At 37.6% G+C, this 24218-nt stretch overlaps 1 protein-coding gene across 1 annotated transcript; it reads left to right on the top strand.

Moving 5' to 3' along the window:
- The first annotated feature begins 4090 nt into the window (after positions 1-4090).
- LOC124157860 (DNA helicase MCM8) lies at positions 4091-23192 on the top strand. Its single transcript, XM_046532909.1, has 14 exons — positions 4091-4322; positions 4487-4639; positions 4720-4952; positions 5756-5909; positions 8315-8571; positions 8960-9064; positions 9634-9792; positions 11547-11796; positions 13071-13231; positions 13861-14073; positions 14764-14894; positions 20629-20851; positions 21752-21913; positions 22320-23192. The coding sequence occupies exons 1-14, from the start codon at positions 4199-4201 to the stop codon at positions 22521-22523; spliced, it is 2529 nt and encodes an 842-aa protein (XP_046388865.1). The 5' UTR covers positions 4091-4198; the 3' UTR covers positions 22524-23192.
- Positions 23193-24218: the final 1026 nt, after the last annotated feature.

Below are 24218 nucleotides of genomic sequence, written 5' to 3'. Positions count from 1 at the left end.
TGAGATGGACGTTAAAGATATCGGTCTGTAATTAGATGGCTGTCCCTTGTGTCCACTTTTGAATATAAGCCTTACATTCGCAATGTTCTAGTCATTAGGTACTCAATATCTACATGTACACAATACCCTGCGAGCCACCTCTAGGGTGTTTGGCAGGGGGTTACATCGTGTTGCTTGATGGATTTACTGAATATTTACTGCAAGAAGGGGGCAACTTCTGAGGCTAGTTCACTATAAACGCGAGAGGGGATTTTGTCTGGACCAGGTGATTTATTTGGACCGAGCGATTTCAATATATATTCTATTCCGTGCGCACAAATGTTAATAAGCGACATCTTTTGTATGCACAGATTGTAATCTGTCAGGGTGAGTTCTCAGAGGTCTCTCTGAACACGCTCTTGAAGTTGGAATATAATAATTGGATTTATTGGAACTGTTTGTCAACAAATCTCCATTATCGTTTCTCAGCGAACACACGGTAGATCGTTTTCCTTGAACTTCCCTAACAAAAGACTAAAATTCTTTTGGGTTATCCCGTAACTGCTCTACTAGTGTTTTTCTTTTAAAATTCGTGAACGCATTCCTTCGTGCCGGCTTTAGGTAACCTACATTTTTTAGTTTATTATTAAGTAGAGATCATTAGGGGATAAATCCGTGCTGAATATTTTCATTTTAGTATGGCATACTCTCTGTCGCCTCAATGAATTTCTCCTTTCCGCGTAATACCATCTCGATTCGCTACCTTCTTTTTTGTTTTACTAGGGATGTAGCTATATATTCCCAAAGTTACGAGCGATATAAAAGCTTTCCAAGTACCCACTACCTTTAACATTACCATTGATTATTGAAACACGGGGAAAGCATTTTTCAGATAACTCTTAACCCAATCAAAATAAGCCTTTTTAAAAATGAAAATTGTACGTTCCGTTTTAAAATTTCCAATGGTATTTAGAGAAAACTCTGCTATTGCTACCTCATGGTCACTTATTCACTCAACAGTGCTCACGTTTATTGCCTGATCAGGTGTATTTGTCGCTAATAAATTAAGAATACTCTCTCCTCTATTTCGTTCGGTTGCTATTTGAAATAATGAATCTGATGTATTAACGACTCTCAGATCACTTTACCCCTTTCACCAGGAATGAAACCATGCGCTTGTGGTAATCTTGGTGATTGGTCACCCCCTGCCAGACACCCTTGGCTCGCATGGAGTTATGTAGATACAGAAGATTAAATGAAGTAGTGAAGGTCAGCGAAAGCTCACACCCTGCCAAACACCTTTGAGGAACCTCGACACCAGAATTCCTGAAACACGTGGACAAGCTAAAAATTGGGGTGGGGGGAGAAAAAGGAGCTTTTCGCGTTCCCCCCTCCACTCACAAAATTTCGGCGTTGCCAATTCAGCGGAGGCAATGGGCGTCAATTTGATCACTTTTCGTAAAATCCTTATTTCTCATCGTAGAACCTCGATCAAAAGACGCATTTAATCGCTCAACGGCAATGAGTATGATAGGTGTAATTGTTTACCTCCAAGTACTGGCATTAGTAAAGTAAAAAATGTAATACGAAAGGTCATATCGGCAGCGGTTACCTCATACTGTGACGCCCGTCTCTCGAGGACCCGGATTATAGCTGAGAGCCCGAGAAAGGGTTCGAAAAAGGGTCGCCCTTCCGTCCAGTAGAGCTGACCATTTCTTGGCTCCAGAAAAGTACCACTAACCCAGGGGTGAAATCAAGTCAGAATGTCGTCAGGATGACCATTTGGCGCTTTGCCTTCTATTTGACTATCCAATTTGTTGAAGATCATGGACCGGCAGCTGATTCCATCCCGTCGCTCCACTGTTACGCGGCCAGGGTTCCGGTAAAGCTTTACGAAATGTCTCGCTTTGGCACATTTCAAAACTCTGGAACTATTAAAAATATTCAAAGTTGATCTCCTTTATCTCCTTTTCCCTCACTAGCTGATTGAAAGAAAATTAAATTCCATTCGATTCACTTTCAACAACTGAGACAAATGCATTATGAATGAATGGTCATAAGATGTATTTACGGCTAAGAGTCAACGTAATGGCTTGATGTTTGTTTTATAGCCTCTTGGTTTTCCTTATGTTGAATTTCAAATACAATGGTCTGAGACTTCAAGGTCGAGACCCCCTCGTGCGCTCAAATAGGAGGAACCAACTCAACGCTCTGACTATCTCTCCCTAGCTTTCCATTACCCATTGCGATGAATATTTAGAGAAGTTCAATTTCATAGAAAATAAAAGCTGAGGGTTTGAAGTTGGCGACCGAAAAAGTAAACATTGCCCCACCGGCTCCTCTCACATACCCCATCTATCCCGTGACAAATGATTTTTAGATGATAGATCCTTCCAGTCCCAGAATCGTTAATTGCGCTATGCGGTAGGCCTTCGTGGGAAATAAATTGGGTGCGACCTTGGGATTCCGTCGAGGTCATTGTTCAGTTATGTTCTCCAACTTGTACAACGCAGAGCTGTTGGCTTTTCTCACATCGCAGGCCGGAGTCGTAGATAATAATGATAATGACACGATGAAATTTGCCATTACAACTCCCACCATATCTCTTGTGCCTCATTAAATGTTTTATATGGTATCGAATAAGTTAAGCGGAGTGCAGAGAAATTGATCAAAAAGAATTTTAAAGTTTAAGAAAGAGTACTTAGACAAAGAATATATGGAACAAGGGAATCGAGGGGCATCTTTTCTGCAACACAGTTCACCAGTATTCCTCATCGTCAATTATCCTAGAAAAAAAAAAATATCAACACATGGTTTCGATTATGAGTGGATTATTGTGGAGTTTATCAGTTATGAGCAAAACGAGAGAAGGATACAATGCCAAAAAATCTTAGGTCCCCTTCTTGTTTAGGCAATAGATGCAACTCCAGGGAGTTGTGGGTTGCATACACGCGCAGGACTCTATTGTAATATGCATGGTCCTTACATAGGGACTTGGTAATGTATTAGCACAAGGGTCTTCAAACCGCGGCCCCCGGGCCGCATGCTTCCTACCGGCAGATTTATTGCGGCCCCTAGAGGCTAAAGAAAATATTGTATCACGCCACACAATATAAAATATATATCAATACACTCGTCAAAAATAGACAATGTGAAAAATCGCATTGATTGATTGAACTTTTGAACCAATAATATCATTGCACTTGGAAGTTGTGTATATTTTTAAAAATTTTATTGATGTGATGGTAAACTCACGTGGAGCATTGTGGCCTTCCGGCCTAACTTTTTTTCTAGTGTAAATTGGATACAAAAGGGAGGCTATAGTTCCTTCTCTCTGAGTCCGCCACTGTAACCGTCGATGAGTTTTCTCTTGGAAGTAGGAATTTACCGTTGTTTCAGTGTAAATTGATGGGTTTTCGAAGCTTTCCTCCTAGATCGTGCGATTCAATATGAAGGGTTTTGTATTCTGTGTTTCCACATATTTAAATGTCGGCTGATTTTTTCGCAGTATCACCAAAAGCAGGATTCAACAAAATGTCCTTTTAACTCGGAGATTGCGATTTCCGGAAACTAGTCATTCCAATTTTATGTTTGACTCATCTAGCTATATTTCAACTACCATAAATTCCGATTTTTTCCGGAATTTTAATATATTTTTATAATATAATATATTTTTTTCTCCAGACAGCGCAAAGTCGACCGAAGTACTCCATGCAGTGCAGTGATGCAATACTCCATTTCAATGGTGATACCTCAAACCAAATGTTATTTTCATTGAATATAGAATAATAAAAATGAGTTTTTAGTTTCATTAATTCCTGTTTATAAATTCTTTTCTTCTCGATCATAACTAAAAGGTGAGCCACCTCCAACTGTCAATTACTTTTTAAATTGCATCGTTTGAAGAGCAAAATTTTTGTATTCATTTCATTTTTTAAATATTAAACTATTTTATTCTATTTTAGGGATAGTAAACAGTCTATATTGTGAATATAATATTAGAGACTATCAAAATCCTATATAAAATTTTGGGGAAATCATCCTTAGGAGATTTTGAAAGTGCCGCTTTGAAACGGCCCTCGCTGTCATTTGTCTATCATGGCGGTCATCCGCATTTCGCGCCTTTACTCATGAAGTCAGAAGAAACATTTCTGCTAGTGTTGTTTTTTAATAATTTGACAAGACTTCTCAATGAAACAGGTGTATCGTCTGTTTCAAAATGAATACCAATCAACCCAATAGAGGCTTTAAATGGCGTGGAAGAGGTCGAGGAGGATATCGCGGGCGTAATAATTGGTATAGAAACAAAAATTTTCGTAAGCCAGGAAATGACAATAGAAACGGTCAGTCTTCTAAAAATGCTGAGAATATCGCAATTAATCAATTTTGCCATTCCATTATTTGATTAATCAATAATTTGACTCAATCATAGTTTGTGTTTCTAATAAAATCCTTTAACGCATATCTCGGTGTAACCCATTGATTCTAAGCAAGCATATTCTTTTAGGCAATATTGGGAAACCAGTGGATGGGGAGAACAATTCAGTATTTGAATCACCTGTTTACTTGGACGATAGTAACGCGCAAACTTTGATTGTGGATACATTCAAAGTCCTAAAAGGCCCGTATCGTGGTTGGAAGCTTTACTTCCCACAAGAAGGTTATCTAAGTTTTTTTTAAATTTCTTATGTTACCATTTGTGTAATTGTATCCTTCGCTGATGCGGTGTATATTATTCAGAATTCAAGGAAACGTCGTCAACAGTGGATAAAATTAAGTCAGTTGAAAGTTTCATCAAGAAGCATGGCAAGTTGTATCCAGCAGCAGAGATTGAAGAAAGGCGGACTTTTAGCGTCGACTTCAAGAAATTACTTGCTGACGAAGAGTTTACGAGCAGTTGGTCAGGTTTTGAGACTGACTTAAGTGATATGCCGGAGCATTCTCTTAGCTGCCTCGGGATTGCAATGCACCAGGTTCTATTATTTTGCCATATTCTGTATTTAGAAGCGTATTAATTAAACATACTTGCATTATGTCTTCATTAGGCAAACTTTTGCTATGTTTTTGACCGAATATTTATTCTTGGATGTTTATATTTCACTGTGCTAATTTAAAAATAATAATGGTAATATTTTCGCAGTATTCCATTTCTGTCAAGTCAGCATTATAATGTCTTTATGAACCCAGTCCTTTGCTTGATAAAATTATGACAAATACCTATCAGCCTTTTGTTTTAGGCCTCAATGATTGCAACTTCATTTCATGAAAACTAGCAGTTGAGCTGATTAATTTCTAAAAGATTAAGCTACACCTAGCTCTGCGTTTCTATTCACCCTATGTTTTCTTCCCCTTTTCATATTTAAATGGCTTACTTTATCCAGATAAAAACCATGTGTTTTTAATGCCATCTTCCTTATATTGTGCTATGCCACTTGGTTGCAACAAACTTAAAAAGATGCTATGATACGCATTGTCTATCAGAAACTCAAAACACCTCACCCCCCACTCAGTGAAAATAGGGTAATTTCTTTAATTTCAGGTACAAATATCCAATCATATCCTTTAAAGGTGATGGTACAATCAATAGAAGATATTTTGCGATCAATTAGTTTTAATATCTACTCCTGTGAAGTGGTTCTCATGAATGCTATCTATGGAAAAACAAATCTTACCAGGGGACAAGTTGTTTGAGTCTTTTATTTACGTTCATTCATCATCTGTTAGCTAAATTAATATAAAACTTTTATGTGCTTACACATTTTTCAAATCTTTCCAGATTGTAAGCAAGGCAATGGATGACGAACTCATTGCTAATCTCCCTGATGCTGAGAAAGAGTCATTCTCTCCTCTTGAAATACCTATAATTCGAGCTCGGGTTTTGAATTATGAACCAGTTATCCATTTGAAGAATCTGAAAACCAATTACTATGGTAATCAAAATTTTCATAAGCATGGTTAGAATATTATTAATTGATGGCTAATTTCCTTATTAGGAAATGCTTGTGATCATTAAAATTTTCCAGGTAGCATATCCCATCCATTTTTGTTTGAAATTGTCAAGAGATACCGAACTACCTGCAATTTTGAGATAACAGTCTTTAGTTGACCTACTAACCTTGAAAATGTTATTTTGTTGTGGCATTGCTGGACTCAACCCTTGACGTCAGAGGCAAAGAAAAAATGTACTTCATCAATGGCATCAGACGTGGGGTCCATTCCCCCATGTTTAACCCCACTAAAATAAGCTCCAAAAAAGTGTAAATGCTATTTGGATCATTTGCCATTCATACCGGCATTCCTTGAGGCAAAGTAGTGCAGAATTTATTTTTCGTTTTTCAACATTGAAATTGGAACATTGTTCTTTGGACTTAAATTTTGCTAATGTCAGTTTAACGTGATGATTTTTTCTATGCTTCTAAGCACATATTTCAGAATGTAAATTAAGGTGACCTGTATGCTAACTTGAAGTGTAACATATTACATATTAACTTCTGGAAAGAGACCCTAGGGGTAAAAAAGGTATTTTAGTATGTTGTAAAATGTCAGACCTTGCGGTATAAATTTTTTTGAGGAATTAAGGCGTAAAGGTTTTAAATAGCAGTTGTAAAATTTATGTTCAGAATGAGTTTTATTTATTTTCCATCGACTGACTCACTCGGTGATACAACGCGAAGGTTGGTTTGGAAAAGTGAGGGTAGAAATTACCCCAAATTAAGCCACAGGCATGTGAATTTTGCATATTCAGGTAGTGGGACCAGTTCCTTTTCCTGAGCCACCTATCACGTTAAGAATTTTGTTTGGGGGTGTCCGAAAGCTTCTCCCAGGATTTGAACTCAGAGCCCCTTGATCAGCAGCCAAGCGCTCTAAACACTACTTTTGCCGCAATAAAGGTAGAATTCTGAACTTCAAGCATTTGTACGAAATTCTGCCGAAGCGCCATTGGGTTTTTTCATATATCGTTTTACTCGTTGTTTATTTGACTACAACAATGAATCATTAAACTTGTTTGTTTAAACGTAAACGTTTGGCTTCTACGGTCGAGAGAGTGAAGAAGAACAAGCAAAAAACTATGATAATGGCAAAACGGTGATCTTCCTCATCTCGTCATGGGAAAAATATTTGATTGGTGCATTTCATTGTATCTTCCACGCTCCCCATATTTTTCACTCACAAAATATAATATATATATATTTTCTTTCAATATATATCTCTTTAGAAATGTACTCTGTTCTCCAAAGAATAAGTAGTGGAATGACAGGATATGTTAGTGGTGTAATTAGGGTATTTTTGATGCTTAACACTCACGCTCTGTGGGTATATAGGCTTTTACTTCTCAGCCAAAATGTACAATGAGCCGATATATATGGCCTTTTGAGTGGGCCACATTTAAAATTAATAAATAAACTGTAGCTAAATTGCTTAGTAAAAAAATCATAATTTATACTGCTATAAATTAATTTTCATCATCATCAACTGGATTTCTGCCCCCTGGCAGGTCGCAAACACCAAATTCGTCTCCAGCTTCTCCTGTCCCGTGCCTCCTCCGTACTTTCCTTACAATCTCTCTTCATGTGTCAGCTTCTGCCTTCTTCTTCCTCTTCCCTTTTCTCCTTCCACAGTTCCCTCAGCTACTGCTATATTTAAAATCCCCTTCTGTCTTAAAATATGCCTTATCCAATTTTCTGTCTATTTTGTATAGTTCTCATAATGTTCTTTCCTCCCCAAACATTTCCAACATCTCCTCATTCCTGACTTTATGCACCCACCTCACTCTCTCCAGCCTCCTCCTAACCCATGTCTCAAAAGCAGATCCTATCCCCATCTCTTTGACCATGTTTTGCATCCGTAAATAGTTTAATAGTAGGATTTTAAAAACTGGCATGTCGTGATGCTGAATAATGATGTCACATGCATTTTTTTTAAGGTATTACATTTTATGTGAATACCCTTAGCATTTCTGACTGATACCTCTCTAGTAGGTGGCACTAAGAGGTTTCGATGTTTTTAAAGCCTTTATGTATTAATTTTTTTCATCACATGTTGGCTATGGACTCTTTGAGACCAATGGTTATACATAGTGCCTAGGTACCATTACTTTGCCTTTAGAACTTGCTCAGCTCTCACCAACCATGGTTGTGTGTTGTAGTATGTATTTATAAATGAGTACCTGCCCATCAAAACGCAATAATGAAGTTAAAACCTCAATTAATTGATATTTATGAAACTTCTTCTCCTTGAAGGATTTTCAAAGCATTGCTATGGTATTGGAATACTAATCTTAATGTTGGAATCATTATGTATTGAACTAATGAATAGTGTGGTTTGCTCTTAACAGGAAAGCTTGTATCTATTCGTGGCACAATCATAAGAGCTGGAAATATCAAACTTCTTTGTGATTGGCTAGCATTTGAGTGTAACACGTGCCAGAAAGTGCAGTGTGTGCGGCAACCGGAGGGGGTGTATACACAGCCTCATAAGTGTATAACAAAGGGGTGTCGAAGCAAATCATTTGCTCCCCAGCGTTCATCGCCCCTCACTCAGACGGTCAACTGGCAGTCTGTGAGGCTGCAGGAAATAGTGGGAGATGATCAGGTATGAGTCATTTACTTACTCTAACAGCTGATTTTCTTCTCAATGTGTACATATTCTTGACATATTTTTAAGTGAGTTTGAGTGCTGGTTTGAAATATCTGAAAGAAATTCTTTTCTTCAGATCTGTTGCATAAATGTGAAATGAGGAAATGTATGTTAGAGCTATGACAGCAATTCTTACTGAAAAGGGGGAAATCAATAAGTTGGATCTTTGAATGTTTTTGACTGACTGTAGACTTGAGCTTCTTGAGGCAGAAAAATAGGAGAAATTTTGAATTCTGTGCATGATATCTAAATTTATATTTTAAAGTTCTGTCCTTATTATCCTATGATTAAATGTATTTAGAATTACGTTTTTGAGTTGTTCCTGTTTATGTCCTAATTTCAGAGAGAAGGTGGTCGTGTTCCAAGGACTGTTGAAATTGAATTAACAGAAGATTTGGTTGATTCTTGTGTTCCTGGTGATGTTGTTACCATCTCTGGAGTTGTTAAGGTTAGTTTATTGTTTCAATCTTCTCAGATATACCTATATCTACATCACTTGGTACTATAAGCCAAAGGTTAGTTTGGTTCGGCAAGGGAAGAGTCCTTGCCAGACAGCTTGTAGTAATCACTTGACAAACTCTGCTATTACTTTTATTTGAATAACATAGGTTCCAAAATGTCTCTTCTGAATTAGACTTGAACTAAAGATGACACTACTTGTGGATACATAACTTAGACTTGTGGATGGATGACTAAGTTATTTTCCCTTTTTCTGGTAGACAACCTCATCGTATTACACCAGAATGTACACATAACCTCTCCAAGATATTTTTTAATTATTATTAATTTAGTTATTTGATTGCTCCAACTTATTTTGCAATTCCTAATGTTAAAGTATCGATGTCATTTTTCTGATTATTCATTCTTTTATGATGAAAAGTGAAACTTGTTCGCTTTCTTTTATCTGAAATTTAACATTCTATTATTAATTAAATACATATGTATCTGGATTCAATTATTTAATGATTTTTGCGTAAATATATCTATGCAATATCTTTTATCTCTATCAATTTTTAGGTGAGGAATACCACAGAAAATGTCAAAAAGAATGCTCCCAGTATGTATTTTATATATATCGAGGGAGTTTCTATCCAGAACAGCAAGAGTAACACAGTTGCTGGCAGGACATCTGGAGCTGGAATTGAATTCAATGTGAAGGACTATTATGCTATTCAGGTAACTATATCATGGTATTCGTCATGATATAATTTAGCACTCTTTATAAAATGAAGTTTATTGTTATTGAATTAGCCATGTACATAAAAAGACGCTAAAGTAGTCACAATATGTATGCTGTGATCGTGAAATGCTTCGTTGATAAATATGCTTTCTGTTATCTCTGTGAAGTAAATTAAAGTAATCAAAAAAGTGCAGAGTTTGGAAACCACTTTTAGCTATAAATTTATATTTTATATTAGAGTACTGTGTTGTAAAGTATGTATATGATAATAAAGTCATAATTGCTTTTAAAAATCATTCGCCTCGTCCAGGATTTGAACCCAGATCTCCTGATTTCCAGTCGAGTGCTTAAGCCAGTTGAGCTACTGAGGTACAATTTTTCATACAATTTGTGCATTTTGGGTCACTCCGTAAAGTTATCACTGTGGCTAGTCCCTGTATACTTAAATTAATATGTACATTTAAATTAACTGTAACTCAGCTCTGATAGTTTTCACCCGTTTTTCTGCTTCTTTGTTCATCCTTTATCTGTTCAACATAACTGTCTATGCAGATACATTGGGAATTCGTTTTGAATGAGGTGTGGCTGTGGATTGTAAAACATAGCTTACATAACAGCATAGTTTAGTTCTAATTTTTATAAATATGTAGTCACAATCAGAGCATCCTATTTTACTGTTTATTATCGATCTACCTATATATGTATATTAAAAACAGCAACTTTGATGACTCATCTGTCGCTATTAGCCGCAGGGATTCAAGGGTGCTGCAAATCAACGTGGAGAGCTCATTATTGCTCTTAGATAAGTGGTTCAACATGAATAAACTATCTTTAAAGGTTTAAAAAAATGAATATTATTAAATTAAAAAAAGGGAAGTTCCTCATTTTAATGTCTTCATGTGCAGGAGGCACCCCTTGCCATGAGGGTTCTTCTGGTAGAGTTAAGCCCGTTAGCAATCCATATGGTCAGGGAAAGTGCCTAAGTGCAAGATATCCTGTTAGCAATAAACATTTTGGGTAAATACCGCAGCTAATGTAACTATATATTCTGAGGAATCTTGTTAAGGTTTTTGATTTAAATGTGCTGGAAATGGTTTATTATGGGAACTTCCAATCCCATTTCTGTTATGGAATCATTTTCTGGGGATCATCACCTGGCTTTTTGTAGAGTTTTTGCAGTGTAGAAAAGAGTTATTAGGCATACAGCAAAGATATCATAGTGGCAAACTTGTAAACCTTGTTCAATTAAAATTCCTTAAGTTAACTTACTTGTCTATCTACTACTTATGTATATATGTACATATGTATAGGATGGTTTGAAACAATTCACCACCAATGCTCAAGTGCAATGGCATCAAACTCTACTGAGACAGGATGTACTTACGCACTTCCACTCAGCAACAAGTGCCACTTTCATTTGGCCACAAAAATGTATAAACTTTTGCATCTTAAGTGCTAAAAATACTCCCTTGAGAGCTACATTAAAAAATTAGCTGTTACTTTTTCTTTTGGAAAAAAGTTACTATAGAGTTAATGGGTATTTTCAGGAGTATTTTTAATCTCAAAATAAGCTGAATGCTTTTTTGTTGTGTGTTATGCGTAAGAATGTGTATGTTATATTTAACTTGAATTCCTGGCACCTAAATCATATCGTATCTGTTCCTAATGTCGAGTTATTTAATTAAGTTCTTGTCTTTAGATGCATCTTGCTCTTGAAGTACGAGTGTGTTTAACTGTTCTGTTCTTCCAGGAAATTCATTCCCAACCACAGCTGTTCCGCCTGTTGGTGGCATCACTTTGCCCTGCTATATACAGCCATGAAATGGTGAAAGCTGGGCTTCTCCTGGGTCTTTTAGGTGGAAGTAGCAATAGTCTTTTGACTGCATCCAACTCAACTGGCTCGTTGGACACTAGATCAGACCCTCATATTCTTGTTGTTGGTGATCCTGGGCTGGGAAAATCACAGATGCTTCAGGCTTGTGCAAGTGTAGCTCCAAGAGGTACCATAATTTATCATCTTTATCCAGATAATGCTTTCTCAGAAATAGGACTCAAATTGTTGTTATATACATAAATTTATTACAGACATTAAAGATAGAATTATTAGACCCTGGGTTGGGTAATAAAGGTTTTAATGGGAAAAATTATGTATCTCTGCTCATTATTTCCATCATGAAGAAATTCCACAACTTAAATGTGCATACATTGGATTGCATATAATTGTTAGTTAATTCCATGTGTAGAATGCAGAATCATTAAAAGAAAACCCTGACTGTTGACTTAATATGCACTGATCCAAGAAGATTATAAAAGTTTGTTGCCAAAATATTTAATGTAAAATTTGCTCTGGATTCATGGGATGTCATGTCACTATATCATGCTTAAAATAAGGCTCCATTTGTCTTGTTAATTTTTTATCTGGGCTGACAGTCCTGCAAATGAAGTACAGCACACTCCCGATAATCCTGGCTAATGATGGGGAGAGACGGCACGAATAATCAGAAAACACAGATAACCGAAACTTTCACTCTGTCTTTTAATGTTCATAATTTACGTAAAAAAAAACAATATATATTTATGTAGGCAGTTATTCTGTTATTATAGAGTGCTTCCCGGACTCATTGAGAGTTTTCTTCACCAGTTCATGATCTTTTTAGCGGCGATAACATGGTTGTGCTCATATTATTAATGCTCCAAGTAATGCCTGATTTCGAAAACCACACATCCGTGGCTTTGTGATCACAGATGCAGAAAAGTGGTCTGCATGAATGATTTAAAACCATTGCTTGATGTCGGAAACTGCACTGTCGGCCACCAAACCACGTAGTTGCCCAGGTTGCAACTGCTGCGGGATGTTTATCCGTGATCACGAAGTGCGGTTGTGCGCTGCAAGGCTTGGAAAACAGGAACAGGAACATGGTGCTCCCGTGAATGCAGCTAGCGTGCGATCGCTTCTATTTTACGAAGGGGATTCTAATGGAAGTAATAAATCTGGTGTATCCTAGCATTAATGCGTTTGATTGCCGGTGCCAATGATTTTGCGTCCGACTTTATTTTTTTATGAAGATCGCGGAAAATATTGAGCAAGAGTGAAAAACATGCACGGATAATCTGTAACACGGATATACTGCAGCCGGTTAATCAGGAGTCTGCTGTATTTTTATTTGTAACTTGAGATAGAATTGATTGTCTTTGTTCTGGGCCAATATTATCATAATTTATTGAGGTGGACGAAATACATTTTGCATTGAGATGGACATCTTTAACTTTTCAGGAGTGTATGTGTGTGGCAATACTAGCACTGCTTCAGGTTTGACAGTGACCCTTACAAGGGAGAGTGGATCAGACTATGCTCTGGAAGCTGGGGCATTGGTGCTTGCTGATCAAGGTGTGTGCTGCATTGACGAGTTTGACAAGATGTCCTCTCAGCATCAGGTTGGTACTTCAATTTCTATCCAACTTGCTAAAGCAAGTTTAACATAGATAATGCTGGAGATATAAGGTACATAGTGGTTTTCCATTGCATTTATTAATCATAAGTCATAACTCAACCAATTTCATTGGTATTGAATCATTTTTAAGGGAAAAAACTAATTTTTTTGTTGTGGTGGCTGTGAAGTCCCTTCTCGCTTGCCTTGTCATCCTCCATGGACCATTAGGGCATAACACCTCGCACCCTAAGCCTTGATAAAATTATTGAGTAACTGTGGTGTGAATAAGTAAGCTGGATTGAGTTATGGTTTCTGTGGTGGTCCAGAAATCCAAAGGTCCAGTGAATCCACTCTCTAGTCCATGGCTTTTATTCCAATGGATTTTAATGTGGATTTCACCGCTGTACTTGTGGTAGATGTGAAGTTAATCATGCTTAATACATTTCCTCAGTGAAATTTTGACCCCTTATAAACACTTCTTGAGTGATGGATGACTCGGAAATAATGTAATGGTGGCCAGTCGTATGGTATTTCGGAATGATTGCAATTTGATTTCCGTACAATTATTGTGCTGTACATGGTACTGATTACAATTATATATTTATAATAGCTAAACAAATATGTATATTTCAGGCACTTCTTGAAGCAATGGAGCAACAGTGCATCAGTGTAGCCAAAGCAGGGGTTCTGTGCACCCTTCCTGCGAGGACCTCAATCTTAGCTGCAGCCAATCCAGTTGGGGGACATTACAATCGTGGGAAGACTGTTTCGGAAAACTTGAAGCTGGCATCTCCTTTGCTTTCAAGATTTGACCTAGTTTTTATACTTATGGATCAGCCAAATGAGGTTGGTATTCGTCTTACAAGTGTGCTCTTGTAAAAATTATGAAAAGTGATTTTTTACTTCCCATTGTGCATTGCCCCTTATTCTTATGAATTAATATTGCTTTACTATGCTGCATTATATTGCAAGGCCCAGAAAAATACATCCACTACAACGGAGATATCTGACCATCTCGAGACAAGCTTGCGAATCGGTTTTTTAAGCATATTATTCTTTAGAAATTGAGTGGGATTTGAGGAGCAATTTTTTCTTGCTCAAATCTCAAGAAGTTGAGACTTGCACAGCTGTACTTGCATTTTTGGCTAAATAATTAAGGAAGGAGTTCAATGCATTTCTGGAATATTGATATTTATTCAAAAACAATGTCCCATCTATAGTGAATTTTGATTTTTCCTCTTTGTACCCTGATTAGACTTTTGAATTCTCAGTGGTATATATACATATAAGCTGCTACCATTTTTGGGAAGCTATATGCATGAATGAAATGGTAATAACTAGGAATTTTTTAGACAATATATTTGCTAATGGAGTGACGGCATTTGTCCTGTCATATTGAAATGGAGTGCAAATACAACTTAAAGGGCATATGTGATGATCAGTTGAGTGTAAGGTGTGTATGTATATCAGCATATTATATCTATAGTTCCTCTACTCATATTGTCATGATATTCTTTCTTTGTATACATAATTTAGCACTTGGACAGCCTTCTTTCAGAACATGTTATGGCTCTGCACTCTGGATTGAAGAAAAATGTTGGCAGTTTTGGCAAATCTAGTCAGAAAGGAATGAATGAGAGCATGTTGGACATTGATCGCCCTCTTAGGTAAGTGGGTTCACCTTACATGCAGGAAAATTTCATTTAGCTAAACAGCAATAAGTCTGATATCCAATAGTGATGGAAAAATATTGGTCAATATTGATTTTTCAAATAATCGATTTACAATGAAAAGCTTGATTTTTCAACAAAAATCAGAATTTTAACCAAAAGATTGATCAATGGAAAAAGTCAATTTTCACCAACATTTTTCCATCACTAGACCTGAAGCGTGTATGTACTCGAATGCTTCGTGTTTAACTCGATAATTTTGCGCAAAAACAAGTTTACTATTATTTTAAAAAATCACTCAAAATTCACGTTAGAGTTGTAAAAATATCTTTAAAAATCAAGTTATATTGCTTATGCTTGAATTATTTGTAGTGAGAAGTACAAATGCACATACATGAAAGCATAGAGTAAGTATATTCTACATACTTACTCTATGATGAAAGTTACAAGAGAAAATCTTGCAAAAAAAAAACTACATTGTGGTCCTTAATATCTGTCAAAGCTCCCATGAAAGCTGCAATGGATTAGCATCGCCTCCTACTCTTGCAGATGATGACAGACTACTTACCTTGTTAATTCCAATCTCTATTACCTGGGCAGCCAAGGATGTTGCCTTTTGATTATAGCATTTCTTAACACCAACTCTTCACTGTTAATGTTATATCTCTGTGGGGTTGGAAAGATGATAGTTTATGCAAAATTCAAAGAAAGAGCCCAAACACGATGCATTTCTGACAATTTTGAAAGCCTTGCACTTGTGCAGGTGATAATGGCAAGAATGAAACACGCGAATGTGGTGTAAGTCTTTTATTCCACATGTTACTACTCATGCAAAGGATTGCAAAAGAGGCAAACATACGTCTATATCTCAAGGCATCACTGAGTGATTTCTCACTCAGTGGGCTCAAAGTATCATTGGGAAAATCCATGAAATATGCAAAATTATTCCATACAGGAAGAATATATGAAGCTACACGCCGGATCATGTGTACTAGTACTACAGTAAACTCTTGATTTTACGAAGTCAGTGGGACCGGAAAATTGGCACTTCGTAAAATCGAGTTTCGTAAATTCAAACCTTTTTCATAAGTCACGAAAAAAATGTTCGCTTTTGTTTCTTCCGCCGTTTTTTGTCTTTAGTGGTCTTATTTAAATGTTTTCGGTGGTTATTCTCGGTATAATTCATAGAAAAGGCTTTTTGCTATCGATTTATGATGTGAATAATCGTTAAATAATTATACCACCATAAAATTCCCATTTCTTGTTCATACTTCAACATCAACGATCGCTAAAGAAATTCCCGACCAGTTTAGAAAACGTAATCAAATTATGAATTGCAATGTTTATTATAAGAATTAACAGTAATAAATTTGTGGTTAGGAGCCAATAGCTACTATTAAGTATGCAAAAGATAGATATTTGTTTCTGACACCCACGGAATTTTAGCGGCAGCCGGCCTAACCGCCATTTATGTCGCCCTCTATCGCTCAGTGACGAGAAAAAAAGAAAAACAAGGGTCTTAGCCCGTTTCCAAAATAACCTTCGTAAGTTAATATTTCGAGTTACTTCGTATTTTCAGCAGAATGTGCTCTATTTTCACTGAGATTCAATTACGATCATAAATAACGTAGGATGTGATTATCTTCTGGCGAATATTTGAAGTAAATTCTGTTTGAGTTCTCCGTCCGACTACTGTGTTCCATCATCTTCGCAGACGTTGCCATAAAAGACTTAATTCTTCATCAGGACTGTATTCTTCATACCGGGTGTGAGGTGACCTGTTCATATAGTATGTTTCTCTCCTTTTATGCCGACAGGAGCAAGGTTCCAACCGGAAAACGACAGGAGAAACATCTTACAGTATCGGAGAAATATAGATGGAAACGTTATTATCCACATTGATTGTTTTCCTACAAGAGACGTTTTATCATTTCTCAACGTGGTTAAGTATTGGTTCGCTAGCGTGAATTCCCAAAAAATGACACGCAAAAACCTGTACCGTCACCTCATTTAGTTTTCGTGTTCCTTTCTCCGCCGTATTGAAAGTTAGGCAAAGGATCATTGACATAGAGAAAAGATTTTCTTAGTTTTAGCACTAAAAAATAGTCGCGCCATAATCGTAAATAAATATAGTGTGGAAAGAGCAAAGAAATTAATTTCAATTGAAAAGTCAGCTGAGAAGAAGAGAGACAATTATAAGCGCGGCACAATTTTCCCGATAGTGGAAGATACTTCTTCCGCCTCTCTCCGGTTAATAACTTCCCCCCGTTGCAGGTAAAGATGAACCATGCCCTTCTCCACAATCGGGGAACGTTCCCAGTGGGTGGGGTGAATAAGAGTGGGATGGGGATTGCCTGAGGGAAGAAGTGTGGTCAGCACAAGGACTGGTGAAGGGGGCAGGACAAAGAAGGGTGGGGAAATGGCCTTCAGCTCTGCCTCAGTCTACTTTTGGGGGCCGTATTTTTTTGCGACGCACACAAGCTCAGTCTCCTTAGGGAGGGAGTGAATGGGAAATGCTGGGGAAGGAGGGGTTTGGGATGCGTAAGGTGGGTGTCAGCAAGATCAGCCAAAGGCGGCAGGAGGGAAGGGACGGCTTTGGAAAGACAGAACCCCAGCATGGGAGAACGGGGAAGCGTGTGAGAAGAAAGTTCATGGTTAGACTTGGAAGTGCGTCTTCATTACGAGAAGCCTGAAATATAAATTGGCGGTAAATAGAGCCCAGTACTTAAGATATTTAAGTTGTTCATTCACAAAGGCCAATATATACACGAAAAGATATTATGGCGCGGATTGCATGTATCAACGTCCATTTCGGGATGTTATTAATTTCTGTTCCCATTTATAAAAGTAGCAAATAGATTTGAAAGAATGATAATCATGAATAAAAATATCTAAATCGATATCCAAACGCACATGAGCAAAATAGATGAATGTATACAAACCGATCCATCGCAAGTAATACCGCTCAAGCTTCTTCCGGAATTGGACTTTAAAATCCTGGATAATGCCTTGGTCCAAGGGCTGGGACTTGCTAGTCGAGTTCGGGGGTAAAAAGAGGACTCGAACATTAGCCAATTTTAGATCTTCCACGTATTTATGAACGGTGGCATTATCCATTATTAAAACAATTTTGCTGTTCTCTCCAGCAATTTTTCTCTGTAGACGTATAACCGTTTGCTGGAAAATTTCTCGGGTCATCCAGCTGTTTTTATTTGCATGGTAAAAAACGGGGAGGGCTTCCAATTTTACATGTTTTAAGCACCGTGGCCTTTCAAATTTCCCAATGACAACGGGCTTATTTTGTCCGTGCCCGTTTGGTTGACGCACAGCCCCCCAGTAACACGCACTTTACTCTTTTTCCCCCCATGGCACCTTTGCCCTTTGAAACCCAGGGTTGCGTCAGGTAATGCATTAAAAAATAGCCCAGTTTCAGGGGCCAACGAGGGTGAGCTCGTCGAGGAAAGGGTCCCGAATTAGGGACCCTTCGAAGTGCTTCGGCGAAAAGTAGTCAAGTAGTCTTCGAAGTACGTTCACAGCAGTGCAAAGGGTTAATTAGGGGTGTACGAAATACTCCGCGCGACCTTCCTGACATGTTAAACTACGAATTATTGTCGATGCTATGTTTACGAACAGGCACGTAAATAGGGGCATAATGTCAGCCGCGATATTTTAACTGAACTCCTACTCCCCCTAAATTCCCACAGTGAGGTTTTTGGCGACCCATTTCTCTCCAAAGTTGCATTATCATTTACGATTTCGCACTTTTGATGGACCAAAGTTGGAAGCGCTGATTTTTTAGCTACTTACGCCGGTGTAACTAGTTTTGTTGACAAATTTTTCGCCGTAGTTCGTATAAACGAATGCCATTTGCTCCTAGGGACCGAGCCGAGGTTCGTAAATTTAAAAAATTTCGTATAATCGAAACTTCGTATGATCGAATAGCGCCATGTATTTAGCATAGGCTTTTCACCGGGACCGCAATATCACTTCGTATAATCGAAAACTTCGTAAAATCCTGCTTCGTAAAATCAAGAGTTTACTGTATCTGTGAAGTCTCGAGGTTGTAAAGGCCGAGCGTGACATGATGAGTGCCACGTCGAGGTGGTGGCAAGGGTTTGCCAAACATTATTTGTGTGAGGGTTTGCAGGAGAAGGCTCGAAAGTCTGGAAAAAATGCATGGATGATTGCTGCAGTAGTAGTGATGGGCACTGTGCGAGTGAGTCAGTTCAAATGTGCGACTCAGCAGATGGAGCTGTGAGGTGAGAGAGTCTCATTTGGTGAGTCTCGACTCCCTCCCCTCCGCAGACCGCACGCGACTCCCTCCCCTCTGCAAACAACTCCCTCCGCACACACTATCTGTGTTGGAGTCGTGAGTGGTAGAAGTTGTCTCCATGCGCACACGACTTACTTAACGCACATTGTATGCTGGAATTGTGCCAGGCAAGGTTAAGACTCCCGGTGCTCACGACTCCCTTAGCGCACAATGTGTGCAGTGGGAGTTGGACTCCATACGCACACGACTCCTTTTTGCACACACTCCTCAGTTATATCACCTGTTAAACATTGTGACTATGCAATACGTGATTGATTTGAAATCAAATTTTCAAATTGTGATTTGGGAAATGTGGCATTTTAAATATTTGTTCAGAAATGCCCCCCTCACCACCTTCCCCTGCTCCCCCTTCTTCCACTCCCCTCTTCTCTCCTCAACCCAAGAGCTCTTTGCTGAGTCGCACTGTGCGAGTGGCTCTCAGGAGTGTGCTGTGAGCGGTGAGGCAGCTCCACAAAAAGAGTCATTTATGCCATCACTACACTGTAATCTTATTAAATTCTTTGAGCAGCTGTGCCACTACATGCTGGACTCTTAGATTCAATATGGTTTTCATCTGCATCTATCTTCAAGGTGATCCCTTGCATGGAAATAAGACGTACAGTGAATGATGATAATAATGACTTGTATAGGAGAAGATTGGTTTCATTTGCCTTCCCCAATGGTGCCTTACCTTGGTGAAATGCATCTGAAATGGACTTACAACTATCCTACGGTCAAATTTTAGTGTGAGTTTATATACATCCTGGGTAACATCCACAGGGATATGGACTCAGTATAGTGCTAATGCAAACACGAACGGTCGTTATAGTAGGATGATTATCCTATGATTCATAGAGTGACCCCCAACAACAAAAAAATCCCTCGCTATAGCACTACCCTTACTTTAGACCATTCTTGTTTTGGCAAACTTCTTCTGGACTTATTCATTTGTTCTCTTTAATGGTATGATATTATTCTAGGCTTTTTGGAAATATATATATGTGTTATGAATAATCATTGAATTTTCAAATATTTCATGAACATTTGTATAAAACGTCATATCTTACTCAAATAGGGCATTCAGAGATGTATGAGTCGTGCACGACTAGCCCAGAGCAGTTCATGAAATAAGGCTTTTTATGCTTTCTCTTTGCCCTTGGGCTCTATCTTCTTTCTTTGAATGTTGTTTTGTGCACTGTATCAATATGTCTGTGAGGGGTCATTAAGGAAATATGTTTTTCTGAAAAAGTAGTTTTACATTTAAATTATCTCTAATTAATTTTCAAGTTACACTGGAGAGTAAATGGACTGAAATGGAATTGATTGAAATGAAAAGCAAAAGGAAGTAAAGAGAACTTGGTATAAAGGTGTATGTGCAGATATTGGCTCAGTTGTGTTATAACATTTTTTGCTTTGCAGTGAAAGACTGAAGGTTAATCCTAATGAGAACCTGGATGTCATCCCTCATCAGCTGCTGAGGAAGTACATTGCCTATGCACGCAAATATGTCCATCCAAAAGTCAGTCCAGAAGCTGGTGAAGTACTGAGGCGTTTCTACCTTAAGCTACGAGAGAAGCATCAGGGCCCGGATTGTACACCAGTTACAACCCGGCAGCTAGAGTCACTTATTCGGCTATCAGAGGTGTTTGACTTTCTCCTTCTTACCCCAAACAGCTTGCCCCATTTCTTAATACACCTTTTGCAAATCTGATAATGCTATTTGGAGATAATTTTATCTAGTCAACTTTGGAAGGGGCTGAGACATGGAACCCACTCATTTTTATTTTTTTTATTTTTTTTATTAGAGTCCCTTTGCTACTGCCTTTCCTGGACTGGTGACTGTACTTTCCCTTTTCCTAATTCTGCTCTGGCTTTCTACTGTTTTTAAATTAATATTTTAGGCTTGACCTCTTTTCATGGTCTTTCCGACTTTGGCTTGTGCCCACCAGGTCTCTGCTTAAGGATATTTGAGGTTTTATTTCTGTATCTTATTTTTTTTGCCCTGATGTACTGTGCCAAATGTAGTTGTGGAGGTGTTAATCCAACTCTGCTATTGTTATAACTTGCGGTGAAGTGATCTGTGTAATCTATCATTTTTGGATCAGTATTTCTTCTTTTCACCTGTTTAGAGTCAGTTGTATTGATTGTATGCATGACTTTCAAAATCACATTAATTGACTAGGGGAAAAAAAGTTTTTCTAGACCAGAAACCAAACTATGGACCTAAGTCTTTCTGCAAAACTGAGCATATCACAATACTGCCCAGGTGCTTTGATTCCCATGGTAATATTTTATTTTTTCTTGTGACCATTACTGTTATTTTTACTTATTTATATTTACTTATTTGCGGAGCTGTTCATTCGGCAGGCATGAAATGTATCTAAGAGTTCCGAAAAATTTCAAAATATTTATTGATAATTTGTGGGACTGTTTGCAGTTTAAGTCTGTGTAAATGGGATGAAATGGAATATTTGCTGTAGGTGCTTGGTAGTTCATGTCATCTTGAATCATAACTCTGTATTTGCTTTGAATATTATTCCAGGCTCGTGCTAAGGCTGAACTTCGAGAAGATGTTACTGAGCAGGATGCCATAGATGTAGTTGAAATCATGAGATGCAGCCTAGTTGACACATTTGCTGATGAATTTGGAAGCCTTGATTTTAGGCGATCCCAGAATGGTTCTGGCATGAGCAGTAAAAACCAGGTTAGTAATTTAAGAAGTGATTTGTGGTCCTTCTATTCCAGCTGCCAAAATTAGTGGGATATGATATGAATGTCAGCATTTCACGTTATAATCAGTTTTACTCTCATCATCTTTAGTATGCTAAGCCTTATAAAATGAATATTTGCAGATATTTTGTCTGTTGATCAGAAAAGGATTTTGGCTAGGTTTCTCTATAACCTCGAAGCTATAAACCACTAACCCAGGCTATAGAGCTTTACTAATCACTATGCTGTAAGCTGTAGAAAGGTGCTGATGTTTTTACATAGTGTTGCCTTAAATATTTTATGTGACTTATTTTTTACTTTATTCTTATTGTGAAAAGTTTCTTTTTGGTGAATTGTAAAAGGCTTTGCTGAGGCTAAAATTTATCTCAAAATCATTGCAGGTGAAGAAATTCATAGCTGCCCTGCAGCGGCTGGCTGAAATGCAGTCTCGCTCTGTATTCACTGTTGCTGAGATGAAGCAAGTTGTGAAGACATGTGGAATACAGATTACTGATTTCTTCTCCTTTCTCACCTCCCTCAACACTCAGGGTTTTTTGATAAAAAAAGGTAGTCAGGTTTATCAGCTATTAACAGTTGACTATTGAGCCGACTCATCATGTAACCTCCTAAACTCCTGTTAGATTTTGCTATTTTCTCAACTTATTCAATTTAATGTCATGTTTGACGTCATTTAATATCTTATCAAATGGTGGAATGGGTGAATTCATTGATGTCAATGAAATTCCATAATTCTCCTTCTATTCAAAATTAGTCTACTTTTGCAGACTGGTTGTGCCTGTAAAAATTTGTTGAATCTTGTTACCCCTTTGAATTGTTAGTAACGGAGTAATTTTACATATATATTGTTAAAAACCTATTACATATTTAATTAAGAAATAATTCTCATCCCCAGAACCTGATGATGACTTTACAAGACAAAATCTAATTCGTAACAAATATTGAGGTACTAAGGTACACTTTCACTTCATAATGGCAAAGATTTTAGTTGTCACTCCTTCTAAACTATGCAGACTACTACATATTTTATTGTTTGTTGTCCCTTATTTCTTGTATATTTGTTCTATGTGTTTGCAAAAACTTGATTGTTCAAAATATTTTATCTACGAGCAATTTATAATGATGAGGGAGAGTGAGATTGAAACTTCAGTGATCTCATTTGGGTTGAGACATGTTGAAAATGGTTGCTATTTATTAAGTACTATTCAAAAATGTGTACAAAATATATTTTTCCATGAGTTATATTTTTATTCAAACCTGTGTGTAATTTCCCACGCCATGGGCTCAGGTTCAAAACCCGGCGGTGGCAGAAAATTTTCAGAGACTGCCTGATCCCTGCTTGAATGCTATTTGGAGGACATTTCAAGTGCAGCACTCTGTCCGTTGGATGGGATATTAAGCTGTGGCCCCCTTGGTGTCTTTCTTTAAGAGAAAGCTAATGCTGATGCTGTGTTTCTCTCCACCCTTCCTTACCTACCCTTCTCTCAGCTGACCTAAGCTGTCGGTCGCCTCCTCCAAATACAATACGATACCTATGTTTTATTAGCTAGCTAAAATTTTGTGTGTGTAATAACAGTTCATAGTTAACATGGTGGAAAAATTCCAAAGTTAATGAGCATTAGTATGAAGTAGAGATTTACCCCGAAGAAATGATAAGTTTTATGACTCTTTTTCGCAGGTAAGCCATTAAAAAGTCCCTTTCTCTAAAGCTAGATTGATGCTGCATTCGCCTATTTAAAATAATTAATTTTATGGAATAACTACAACTCAAAATGAAAATTCCATGAATCATCGTAGTGATCTATGAGGAGCCATTATTGCAGCCATCACAGGCCTCAAGACCAATTACTGTCGGTGGCGTAACTAGGAATGTGCTTTGAGAGGGGATAGACAGAGAAAAATTTTTGAAAAATGACATGCCTGGAAATACCTACATCTTACATCATTTTGGGAGTTAAAATTTGGGTTTCACTGCAAATGCAGTTATTTATCGAAACTGGACAATAGTGTTAAATAATTTTTTTATTTCTATGAGGCTCTGGGGGTGGGGGGAGAAATCTATCCCTCTCATTCCCCCCTATAGTTATGCCACTGATTACTTAGAATATAAAAAAGGTTGTCCCTATTCATCAGTCCTTCAAATTCTTTTGATGAGTTTCAAAGCACTGCAAAAACAAGTAAATTTTTACTTATGTACTTAATTGTCCACCCAAGTAGGGAAAGTGCTGTGAAAAAATCATTAGACTCAACATTATTCATACCCACATCTCGTGATCAATGGC

This window comes from Ischnura elegans, chromosome 4, assembly GCF_921293095.1.
Source record: "Ischnura elegans chromosome 4, ioIscEleg1.1, whole genome shotgun sequence".
Classification (NCBI taxonomy): Eukaryota; Metazoa; Arthropoda; class Insecta; order Odonata; family Coenagrionidae; genus Ischnura; species Ischnura elegans.
The sequence above is the reverse complement of the archived record's forward strand: the minus strand, read 5'-3'. Positions and strand labels throughout refer to the sequence as shown.

Coding starts and splice junctions, on each gene's coding strand:
- LOC124157860 (XM_046532909.1), top strand. CDS start 4,199: ATGAATACCAATCAACCCAATAGAGGCTTTAAATGGCGTGGAAGAGGT. Junction 13,232..13,860: donor AGATGTCCTCTCAGCATCAG/GTTGGTACTTCA, acceptor TGTATATTTCAG/GCACTTCTTGAAGCAATGGA. Junction 20,852..21,751: donor CACTTATTCGGCTATCAGAG/GTGTTTGACTTT, acceptor ATATTATTCCAG/GCTCGTGCTAAGGCTGAACT.